At 39.0% G+C, this 12,620-nt stretch overlaps 1 protein-coding gene across 1 annotated transcript in view; it reads left to right on the plus strand.

The window, feature by feature from the left end:
- Positions 1 to 361: 361 nt before the first annotated feature.
- Positions 362 to 12,620, plus strand: part of DKK2 (dickkopf Wnt signaling pathway inhibitor 2) — a 70,038-nt gene continuing 57,779 nt past the window's right edge. The window contains exon 1 of the mRNA XM_032802261.2: positions 362 to 1,472. Coding sequence (XP_032658152.1) covers positions 1,215 to 1,472 — 258 coding nt within the window. The 5' untranslated portion in view covers positions 362 to 1,214. The remainder of the gene's footprint in view (positions 1,473 to 12,620) is intronic.

Below are 12,620 nucleotides of genomic sequence, written 5' to 3' on the forward strand. Positions count from 1 at the left end.
GTCTCCAGTGCCTATGGAGCTGGGCCCAAACCTGCAGGAGGGAGCCACCACTGCAGCACAAACTCATCATGGGCTTTATTGAAATTCCTGATTTATTCTGAACACAATGCCTTTAGTGCCAAAATCTTAGCCTTACAGATAGTCCAGTGCAAAGGGATATGTGTCCTTGAGTATGCTGACCGCTGAAACACTATGTGTATGTACTTGTGTTCAGGAGGTGTGCTAGTTGCTCAGGGGGACACAGACAGATACAGCCCCCTGTGTTCCTAAAGAAGGGGGGATACTTCTGTCTCCCAGCCAAAATGGGAAGAAAGATCTGCTGTTGGGAAGGTGGGTGCAGGGTGCAAGGGGTGGATGAGAAGTCAGTTTCACTCTTTGTCATTCTGAAGTGGGGGCGGAGGAAAGAGAAATCCATTGTGGAAAGCTATAAAAAGTAAAGGGGGCAGTGGGAGACAGAGCAAAGTGAGAGACTGTCAGAGAACAGTGAGTGTGTGTAGAGATCTGTGCTAAGGACTTTGTCAGTGAGTTTGTCTAGATGTCTGTCTGTTTCTGCCTGTGTGATCCCGACTCCAGGGCTTCAGTCCCCAGGACTCACCCTGTCTGCTTGTCTGCCGGATGCCTGGAGCCCCTCACCCCAGCACCAGCTAGTCTGTAGGAGGAGAACGTGTCCTTTTCACAAACACTGGCTACAGAGGCTGAGGCAAAAGAAAGAAAAAGAAGACGGGAGGGGAATAAAAAGGAGGGAGAGAGAGAAACAAAACTAATCCCAGCCCTTGACGGTGCTGCTTGGATTGGATCTGGTTTGAGTTTTCTCCCTGCTGACTTGTGTAGCAAGAGAGGAGGAGTGGGGGGAAATAAGTAACTGACTCTTCGTCTGAAGTTTGAGCAAACCTGCGGGGTGACTCCACTGGTGGGAAGCTTTCCTGGGTGCAATTGCCTCATAGTTTATTGCTTCCAGTCACTAAAAAATTTCCTGAACTTCTCAAGAATCTGGAGGAAAAAGCCGTCACTTCACTTGATCTGAGTGTTGCTCATTTCCTATAGACTGTACTTTTTTTTTAGGGGATTCTTTTTCCTGTCTCTCCCAGGACAGCGGTTTCCTGAGCATGTGGCATTGAAATCTATTGAGTTGTTTTGTTAACAAACTTTGGGAGATTTTTTTTTCTTTTATCCCTCTGCTGTTTTTTAAATCCTTTTTTGGTGGGGAGGGGGAGATGATGCTGCTGATATGGAATAAGTGCTCCTGCTGTCTCCTCTTACTAGCCATGATCCTGATGGTGGAGAGCTCCCAGCTAGACAGCTCCAGCTCCAAGGTGAACTCGATCAAGTCCACTCTGATGGGGGAGGCTCCAACGCAGGCAACCAACAAATCTGCAGGCATCCACCAAGGACTGGCACTTGGGAGCAGTAAGAAGGGCAAAATCCTAGGGCAGATGGGAAAACCTCCAAAGCACCATCATCGGCAAGGAGAGGTAGGACACAATTCATATACACATCTCCCTCTTTCTCTCACTAATGTGTAAATGATTATTTTTATATGTGATCTCTCTCCCTCTCTCCCTACTTCACAGAGGTCTAACATTCAGCTTTATTATATTTTTAAAAAAGTCAGATTTGTAGTCCCTCTCTTCTTGATAGAGCTTCCCTTCCAAAATGAAATGAATTCACTTCTCCAAGACTGTCAAAGACACCATTGTTTTTAGAGGAGTAGATGTAAGAGGGAGATTTATAAGGTTTTAAACCTTTTATTTTTCTTAAGTATCAAAAATTGTCTAAGGGAGTCAGTAATCTTAAATGATTGTCTTGAGCATTTCTCTTCTGGAATTGCTCATAAAGACAGCTGGAAATAAAACCGTTAATAATCATAATAATAATTAATAATTAAGGATGTAGTTGCTTGCTATTTATTTTAGTAAGTCAAGTTTGAGCAAATGATGTCAAATTAGAGCTCAAAGTGAAAAAGATGTTGCTAGTGATAAAATGAAGCCCTTCATAAAAATCACAAGTGGGAGATAGAGCAGGAGAAATCATCTTGCGTGAAAGTGTACTAATGAGGGTCAGAAGGCTTTCTAGTCTAATATTTTAGCAAAATTCTTGTGCATAGTTATGTGTTTAGGGTGAAGTAGGAAAAGATTTGCATATTTCACTCTGGGACACCCCAAAATGTTTGCAGATGTTTTCTTTGGTCATGACCACAGTAGGCTGGGGACAGAATGACAGCCCTCAGGATGGGGAGGGCAAAGCTGAGCTGAAATAAAAAGGAGTTACAGTTACAGAAGTAGAATGGGAACCCGATGTGTGTGTGGACAACAACTCCTTCCTCCCGCTGCTTTGGATGTACTCAAATCTGACTGAAACATTTCTGCATTTGTGTTTCGTGGATGGCAAATGATAAAGTAGCATTTTAAGTCATCAGCCCTCTATTGTCTTTTAGGTTGCCACTTGAATGGCACATTATAGTGATTTTATAAATGGCATAGATAGAGCATGTATTATTTTGCTTTGGAAAATACTGGTTTTCATACAATCAGACACTAGTAGCACCTCCAGATACAGCTGCTTTTCATAAGCAACAGAGTGTTGCGGCAAGGGAGCTGCCAACATTCAGCACTGGAGAGGAAACATACTGTGTGCCTAAAGGGTCCCTGTCCTGTTCACATCTTTCTTTAAAGCAAGGAAGAAGCTACAAATTCAAGTGATTCATTGAATTCACTGAATTATTTCACTGCAGCTTCTTAATAACTGGATGTAGCTATTTTGTTAAAAGTACATGCAAAACTAGCAATATGTGATTAGGGTTTTATTTTAAGCTAATTACATGATTTTTGAATCTCTCTAGCTTCCCTTCTCAGACCCACAATGTTTTATAATTCACACAGAATTCCTTATCCCTGAGCAAAAGTTTAGTAGCAGGTGCTGTAGCAAAGTCTCATATTACTAAGATTATTGCATTCTTTTACTACTTTTACATTTACTAGGAAACAATGGAGTATGACTTATTATAACTCGCCATTGACAAAATAAAGGAGCACTGTACATTTTTATTATTCATTCGTCTTGCTTTCTTCACTGTGTTTAATCATCAAGAGGCAGGTTTTGCCACCCATTCTCGCACCCCATAATATCTTGCTCTCTGAGCAGTCCCTTAGTTTCTGTGCTGCTGCTCCCACAGTAACGTACAAGAGTATAGAAGACAGGATCTGGCTATTTGGTATTAACATGGTCACCCTTATTCAGGATAAGATGTCTTTAGCGCTAAAGACATGTTGATACTATTCACCTATTCCCAGTGAAGTCATTGGAACTGCTCAGGAGTAAGATTTGCAGGACTGGGCCCTTATTTGCTAATTTGACTATTTGTTCATGTATATTGGCTCTGAATCACTTGCACAAGTTAGTGATGCTCTACTGCAAAGCACTCTGAGACACCTATATAGAAATATAAATGTCCTTAGTGGTAAAGAAGATGCCACTTAGTTTACAGATCCTGTTTTCATATAATTTGGACTACAAATGTATCCCTTCAGCCAAAATCCTGCTCAATTTACTCATGTGAATAGTGTCAATATTTCAATGGATTACATGGCTGAGAAAGGCAAACAAGATTTAGCTCAAGGAGCCCCATTCCTGCACTCTTTACTCAGGAAAAACTCCCATTAGAATTAATGGTTGTTTATCCTGAACAAGGAATAGAGGCTTGGCTCCTGTTGAGAGGGTAATGTATTCATCATATTTTCTCATTAATGAAGCTTCATCCTCATTTGTGGCTACATCGTTAGGTGTGGGGTTGGATAGCCATGAAAATTGCTGAGATTTACAACCAGTAATTCTTAGACATTATTTCTTTCTCTGTTCTTGAAGATAATTAACACAACACTTCAGTAAAAAACAACAACAAATCTTGTGCTGATAGTTAATTTTTTTTGTTGACATTTATGGTTTCAGAGTTGGTAAGCTGCTGAATTTCTAAACAGTGGTATCGTATATCACAAACCAATTAAGACATGACATTTTTATAATTTTCTTAAAATAGAGCTTTATTAAATTAGTTCTCTTCCTTGATTTGTTTAGACAATCGGACATTGTTGTGGGAATTTGATATGTATGTTAAAAGAGTAGCGCTTCCTACATTTTTCTCGCTAATGTTTTTTTCCATAGCGGGATTGATAGTGTGATTAAAAACAGCAGTACCTTTTATTTCCTTTGTATTAAAATGTTGAGACTTCGATTTTATGTAGAAATCGAAAATGGTTTTTCTAATAATTAGGGCATAAAGTGCAAAGAAAAACTAATAAAATTTAGTTTTTGGTATTACGACAGCTACAGAGTATGGGCTCAGTTATTTGCTCATGTAAACTGGCAGAGCTCAACTGAAGTCAACAGAACTCTTCCAGCAAAGAATTTGGTTCACGCTGAACAAGAGAACGATAGCTAACAATTAGTTGTTGGGGTGCGCGTGTGTTTGTTTTTTTGGTGAGACCACTATGCCTTTGGTGCATTTCTTACCTTTATTTACATCCTATGATGATCTGCGACATCAAGATTAGGATTGACTCTAATTTAATCAATTAAAGAAATGAATGTGTTAATAGTCCATGATTTCTCTGGATTATTGATATTTCCTCTAGCGATTGACACCTAATAATGCTTTCACTTAGAAGGGGATGATCTTGCACTTCTTTCTCAGACAAAGCTCCTATTGAAGTCAATGGGAATATTCGTATGAGTAAGGCAAGCAGCATCTGATTTCAGATTATATCTACACAGCAGTTAAATACCTGTGGCTGGCCTGGGTCCGCTGACCCGGGCTCACAGGGCTTGGGCTGTGGGGCTGTAAAATTGCTGTGTAGATGTTCAGGCTCGCATCGGATCTCTAGCTCTGGACCCAATGAGTGAGGAGAATCTCAGAGACCAGGCTGCGGCCTGAGACCCCACAGCAATTTTTATCCTGCAAGGCGAAGCCCTGAGAGCTGAAGTCAGCTAACCATGGGCATGCCTCATGTCTTTTATTCCAGTGTAGACATACGCAAATGGGGCAATCAGGAGGAATACAATTTTTGAATAATTCTTGAACACAATTATGCCTATACAGTAAACATTATTTCTTTAAAAATAGCCGTAACATAATTTAGCAGTTTTTCAATTGCAGAGAATGAGAGATCATAGAATTGCTGAATTATTTGGATTTGGCTGTCTCTTCCTTCCTGTCACTCCTCTTCTCATTTTATGGTTGTTTATCCACTTTCATAAAAGTGTAAAATGTACAAGCAGTCACGCTAAGGAAATTATATAGACATATGGGGCCATATGCGCCTCCATTTACTCAGTAAGGACCTGATTCTGTGTTACTAACTCATATAAGTAATCCCACAAGGAAAGGTAGCAGAATCAGGCCCCAGGTTAGTTGCTGCTCCGTGAGGCTCAGTGAAATCAATGGCTTCTTTTCCTGAATCAAGTGAGCAGGAATAGTGTAAGAATGTGCTATTCTAAGAGGGCCTGGTGACATGCCATCAGCACCTCTCACTTTTCTTTTTAATTTTGATTTAGATGTGTGAACTCTGGGAACAGCTACCATTTTGGGTTCTTGAGAGTATGATTATGGATTTATAATCTTTTAAAAAAAATAATTTAAGGTTAATAAAAAATGCCAGATTAGCAGCACTGCAAATTGAATTTTTCTAGTCACTTATGTGTAGTTTACACTGTGGCAGGGCAAGCTTTTCCATGCCGTCCCCCACTGTTCTGAAACAATCACTTTTATGGGCAAAATTCTTACTCCTTGTTGAAAGTAATGAAGATTCCCTTGACTTCAATGAGACTATATCTGTATGCTGTCTCCATACCTCACTTCACCACAATTTGCATTTACCCTTATGTTTCCTAGAGACTCTCCACTCTGTGCTTCAGCCTTCCCAAGTACCACTCACTAATGTAGGTATAGGTCCGTCCCGTCTTCTGACTCTGTCCTCTCTGCTGTGCTCTATCCACCTACTAGCTGCAACTACTTTCTTTTACTAATGCATGGGTCCTAGTAGCCCCCTCCACACACTTTTCCCTAACTCCAGCTACAGGCCCCTTCTTTTTTCCTACCTCTGCCAAGTCCAGTCCCTTCTTCCACTGCAGCTGGCCAAAAGAGCAGATGCTGAGTAGCTGAACTGGATCTCCACTCCTCAGTGGGCCTACTGTTTCGTGGTGGTGCTGGGCGTTGTTGAGGGAGTGGACAATAGCTTTGAGCTGAGCGAGAGAAGAACGAGGGGTTAAGAGGTTAGAAGAATGAGCAAGTGAGAAATTGAGTGGGTAAAAAAAGCTAGTTAAGGGAGAAACAGAGTGAGGAAAATGGAGAAGATGAGGTTGAAACTAGCAAACCTTTGTGAGTTCAGATGGGGTTTTTTTGTTTGTGTTTGTTTGTTTTTTGACTATAAGCTTTATGTGAGATGAATCAAAATGGCAGAGCTTTGCACAGCTCTAATATTCACCAGCTCATTTACATACTAGTGTTTCCCAACTGGACATAATTACCAGCATGAACACTGTGACATCCTAGAAAATGCTAAGATGAGATTTCTTAGTAGCAGGCAAGTAAAACAGCATGAGACTCAGTAATTGACCACAGTATCCTGAGAACACAGCAATAAAAGGTACCAAAGACACCAAAAAATGTAACCACAGTATCTTGAATTGCTAACTACCAAGACAGCACGAATTATTTAACCACAGAATCAAGAATAATTTAACTACAGTATCCAGAACTATATCCAGCCACAATAATTGTATGTAAGTAACCAGAATTGCTAGCATCCGTAAAGGCTACCAAAGAAATTATTCTTTGCCCTCATCTTTAGCTGTCTGGAATCTGGACACTTACTGGCTGACTGTTAGCAATCTTGTTAAGTGGCCGAGAAAACTCTTTCTTTCTCTGTGGGAGAAGTGGGCAGGAATTATTTCCTTTCTGTGTCTCATTTTGAGTCCCCTTTAATATTTTGTTAACATCTTAATTTGGAGGAAGATCTCCCATAAAATAGGATTATATTTATTTATTACAATTTATGACTGTTCATATAACAGTGGCATCTAAAGGCCTTCAGCTGAGATTGGAGTGTCACTGTGCTAGAAGCTGTATAAACACATATCAAAAGATTGTCCCTATTCTGAAGATCTAACAGTCTCAATAGACTATATACAAATGCTGGAGAAAGTTTGATAACATTTTTTCCCTCTGTAAATGTATTTTTTAGCACCTACCTGAGTTCAGTTAAGCTGAAGCTTTGTATGTGCAAATGATATACAGTTTTAATTGTAGCTAAAACTGAGCATTTGTATCTGTTGACAGCATGCTACATCTCTATTGTATTCTGTTAGTTGAGTAAACATTCTGGGTCTTATTCCTGACTGCCTTACAACTACGTTTCCCAGGACATATAGTACAGTGGATTTAATTCTGCCCTACTGGGGCCCCTTGAAACCAGTTTGTTTTTTTCATGTGTCCCTTTACTATTTTAAACTTTACTACATCAAGAATTAAGGTTTTATTCAAAAGATTTACTTTTTACAGGCAGAGGCTGGCCTCCTCTGTATGGGCATTAAAGATCTGTGGCCAGATCACAGGACACTTTTTATAAGAAGTAGGCTTTGCCTTGGTGACCTTCACCAAACTTTCCTCATCCACACAGTAAGTGTGCCATTTGGTTGATGCTTTCCATGCTTAATAGTGTGCGTCATGTCCATGGCAGAAGTGTCAGATGTGTAAAGATTGTAAATTGTCTAAGGATCCTTAAGCATTAAAGGAACTATCAAAGAAAGTAAAGTCCTGCATACATTTAGGCTGTTAATCTTAGAGCCTCAGGGGGTCCTTTGAAAATTTTTTAAGGGCTAGATTGTGCCTTTGGCACCTTAGATTGAAACTAGCTTCCCTGAGCTGTGAGTCTAGTGACATGGAGAGCCCCACACAACTGCCAAAGTCTTTAGGAGGAAAACTTTCATAGTTTGGTTCCAGGTGATGTTTTGTCTGCAAAATTCTCCTTTAATTTTTACAGTGAAAACGCGAATGTTCGTGTTTTCATTGCAGATCCATCCTTGATCAGAAAGGGGCTTAATTTTCCTCAGTGACACCCGCTTTGAATGAAATTTTATTAGGGCTGTTGATTAATCACAGTTTACTTATGCGATTAACTCCAAAAAATTAACTGTGATTAAAAAAATTAATCACAATTAATTGCACTGTTAAACAATAGAATACCAACTGAAATTTATTAAATATTTTTGGATGTTTTTCTACATTTTCAAATATATTGATTTCTAGTACAACACAGAATACAAAGTGTACAGTGCTCACTTTATATTATTTTATTACAAATATTTCCACTTTAAAAATGATAAACAAAATAAATAGTATTTTTCAATTCACCTCGTATGAGTACTGTAGTGCAATCTCTTTATCGTGAAAGTATAAGTTACAAATGTAGATTTTTTTTATTACATAATTGCACTCAAGAACAAAACAATGTAAAACTTTAGAGCCTACAAGTCCACTCAGTCCTACTTCTTGTTCAGCCAATTGCTAAAACAAACAAGTTTGTTTACATTTACAAGAGATACTGCTGACTGCTTCTTATTTACAATGTCACCTGAAAGTAAGAACAGGCATTACATGGCACTTTTGTAGCTGGCATTCCAAGGTATTTACGTGCCAGATATGCTAAACATTCATATGTCTCTTCATGCTTCAGCCACTATTCCAGAGGACGTGCTTCCATAAATAAATTGTTTAATTCCATTTGTGACTGAACTGTCTGGGGGAGAATTGTAGTCTCCTGTTCTGTTTTACCCGCATTCTGCCATATACTTCATATTATAGCAGTCTCGGATGATGACCCAGCACATGTTCATCTTAAGAACACTTTCACAGCAGATTTGACAAAATGCAAAGAAGGTACCAATGTGAGATTTCTAAGGATAGATACAGCACTTGACCCAAGGTTTAAGAATTTGAAGTGCCTTCCACAATCTGAGAGGGACAAAAGGTATGGAGAATGCTTTCAGATGTTTTAAAAGAGAAACACTCTGATGTGGAAACTACAGAACCCAAACCACCAAAAAAAAAATCAACCTTCTGCTGGTGGCGTCTGGCAAAAATGAACATGTGTCAGTCCACTCTGCTTTGGATCATTATCGAGCAGAACCCGTCATCGCCATGGATGCATGTGTCCTGGAATGGTGGCTGAAGCATGAAGGGACATATGAATCTTTACTGCATCAGGCACGTAAATATTTTGCAATGTGGGTTACCTATTCTCACTTTCAGGTGACATTGTAAACAAGACGTGGGCAAATTGTAACCAAATGTGTTTGTCTGATTGACTAAAGTAGGAGTGAGTGGACTTATAGGTTCTAAAGTTTTACATAGTTTTATTTTTGAATGCAGTTTTTTGTACATAATTCTACATTTGTAAGTTCAACGTTCATTTGGTTTTTTACAATGCAAATATTTGTAATAAAAATAAATATAAAGTGAGTACTGTACATTTTGTATTCTATGTTATAATTGAAATTACTATATTTGAAAATGTAGACATCAAAAATATTTAAATGGTATTCTATTATTGTTTAACAGCACAATTAATCACAATTAATTTTTTTAATTGCTTGACAGCCCTAAATGTTATCTTTGCTGCAAATGAAGATCCATTTTCTCTTTAAATTTCATGAAAACAGGGAAGTTTTCAATTTCAAAATGAAACTTAAAAACAAAGGAATTTCAGTTTTTCAACTTCATAGTGAAAATTTCACACAGCTCTAGAACTAGCTATAAAAATTCATGTTACAAATACATAACGTATCCTTACATTCTGCCTTGGGGAAGGAGACATAAATGGACATATACAATTATACCAAATGGCTGAAGTACAAATCAACAGTGCTTTCCCTTTTTTTCCCATCATAGTTATGGTTCTCACAATATTTGTTCTTGTGGCAGTCCCCATACCCATCTATGATTTATTAGTTCCTTTGGGGATATAGACACAGAAGTCATTGATTCTGAAATGAGCATATCTAAAATCATTAATGAAAATAAAAAGCTTCCTCATTTAACAACTGCTTTGGACTTTCTATGAGTAAAGAATGGAGGAAAGGAAAATAACATTTTTTAAGCCCTTTTGTCAAGAAATCACTTAAGCACTTGCTTCAGTCCCATGGGACTTAACAGTCTTTGATATGATACAGTGTTCATATGACAGTTATGAATCTTTGAAAACTGCTCTTTGCACATATGTAGTGGAAATTACTACAACTTTTTAATACATTTTAGCAATGACAAAGGTGGACTGTTCTGCAAATGCTCAAGGTATGAGGTGTTGCTCAACTCCACAGGAACTCTGCCTCATTCTCTCCACATAATGTAAGTGTTAACCAGGCTGTGTATGCTTTTAAAAGTAGACCCATTAGTCCAGTGAATGAAAGGATAGGCTTCAGATCTATGCATTTTATAGTTTCTGTTGAATGAGCCAGTGGTTTGCAGGACTTGTGACTGCCGAACTGAAATTTTGACTTTTTTTTTTAATGTAGGGTTATTTTTAAATGGAATGATAAAGAATACAAGCAATGGTATGTATATACTCTGCACTGCAGTAGCCAGCTTACATCCCTAAAACCTCATATTCATCCATGATGTTTCCTGTATATCATTAGGATCACAGCCCTGGAAATCAGAAACCTTATGGGAAAAGATTCCTTAGATGATACTCTTTTAGATGAGGAATTCTGAACAGGATGGTCTTGAGACACCCTTCTTTTATTACATCATGTTAGACTTTGAAGGTTCCCCCCCATTCTGTTCAGTTTAATGAAATTCCCAAAGAGCCTAAAACTACATGGGTTTGAGTAAAACACGATTCATTAGAAAGAGAATGAGAAAAATCATATTAAAACAAAATAAAAATATGCGTAACACAACTAGTCTGAAACTAATCTAGATGGGTACAGTTTGGATAGCTGCAATGGAAACATTTTCAAAAGTGCCTAAGTGTCTTAGAAGCCAAAGTCCCATTTTCAAATGATTGCCAGTGAAGCTTAAGCTCCTAAGTGCTAAATCACTTCTGAAAATGAGGCTTAGGCTCCTAAATAATTCAGATGCTTTTGAAAATTGTATCCACCTCATTCTTCTGGAGCAGCAGGTATGCTCTGGCTACTTTCTCTCATAGTTTTTTTTTATCTCATATGTATTCATGTAGAATATGTTGGGGTTCTTTTAATTGTTCTGTTTTGTTATCTGAGCTCAGTCCAAAAATATTTACAGATTGGTGTTTAAAAAACATTTTCTTTTACAACAGAATGGCAAAGATGAGTTTAGGAGATCGTTTCCCTCAAGTTCTCCTTCAGAAGAGGCTGCAGATCAGGCGAAATGAAGCTGTCTTACAAGCCTCTGTTCCAGTAGGGATAGAATGGACTGCACAAATCCCATCTGCTACTTGGCTTCTCTTCTTCTGGGTTGAAGATTGGGGAGAACATGCCAGTTTCTATCCAGCTGCTCTTCATTATGGAGATAGGGAAATGAGGCTCTCAAACTTTCTCTTGACAGAGTGGTGAAAGGCTAGTGTTCTTAGAAAAGCTAGTTTCCCTCCTGCTTCTCTTCATGTGGGAGAAGGGCTCCATGGAGTAAATGTTGAGCCAAGATCATCTTCTTTCCTCTCTTCTTAATGGGTAGAATTAGGTTTGGTGAATCTGCTGTTCCCTCCTCACTCACCCCCCTATAAACTGCTATTTTTCGTGAGAGAGTAGGATCAGGTGGAGACAATCTGGGGTCAGTCCTGTCTTCCTCAGGGGGGAGTGGCTCTGAGGACAGGACTGTGAGTTTACTTTCCTACTGGTTCTCCTTCTAGTGGAAGTGTAAATGATCAGATAGAGGATTCTGCCTTCTTTCCAATGGGGCAAAGGGGCTAGATTCTGGGAGGTCATTCACATGTATTTCCTTCACTGGAAGAAATCAGATGAAGAGATGCTGCCTCATCCATCTCTGAGGAGAGATGATAGCTCATGGGGTGAGGAGAGAGTTGTCTCTTGGATAGGGGGATCTGCAAGGAAGGATGCTTGTCTCATAGACGGAAGGGAGCACACTGAAGTGACTTAGAGAGGGAAGAGTAAATTGTGCATTGCAAAGGAGGTAACCCACATGGGAGCTGTATCCTTCACCAGTGGAAGAAGTCTGTCTGGGGTCAGAGAATACATTCACCTCAATTATGTATCTGGGGCATGGTTATAGGGTGACATACAAGGCCTCTTGCAGGAGAAAGAAGGTTGTATTGGTAGAGAGAGTTAAATAATATTAAACAAGGTTATTCAGAAATAAACAGACCAACTTCCTTGTACTGCTGTACATGAGGTCATATTACATAGTTGTGAATATGTAGATGCCACTAAGTAGAGGCAGCAATTATTCTGGAATCCTAGACATTTCCAAATTTAGCACAGACAGTCTGAAAAGCCATATTGGAGTGGTATGCAGTGTTGGTGAAGCCATGTGGGTCCCAGGATATTAGAGAGACATGGTGAGAGCTAATATTTTTTTGTTGGACCAACTTCTGTTGGTGAGAGATACAAGCTTTCAAGCTTACACAGAGCTGTTC

Source organism: Chelonoidis abingdonii, chromosome 5, assembly GCF_003597395.2.
Source record: "Chelonoidis abingdonii isolate Lonesome George chromosome 5, CheloAbing_2.0, whole genome shotgun sequence".
In the NCBI taxonomy this organism is placed as follows: Eukaryota; Metazoa; Chordata; order Testudines; family Testudinidae; genus Chelonoidis; species Chelonoidis abingdonii.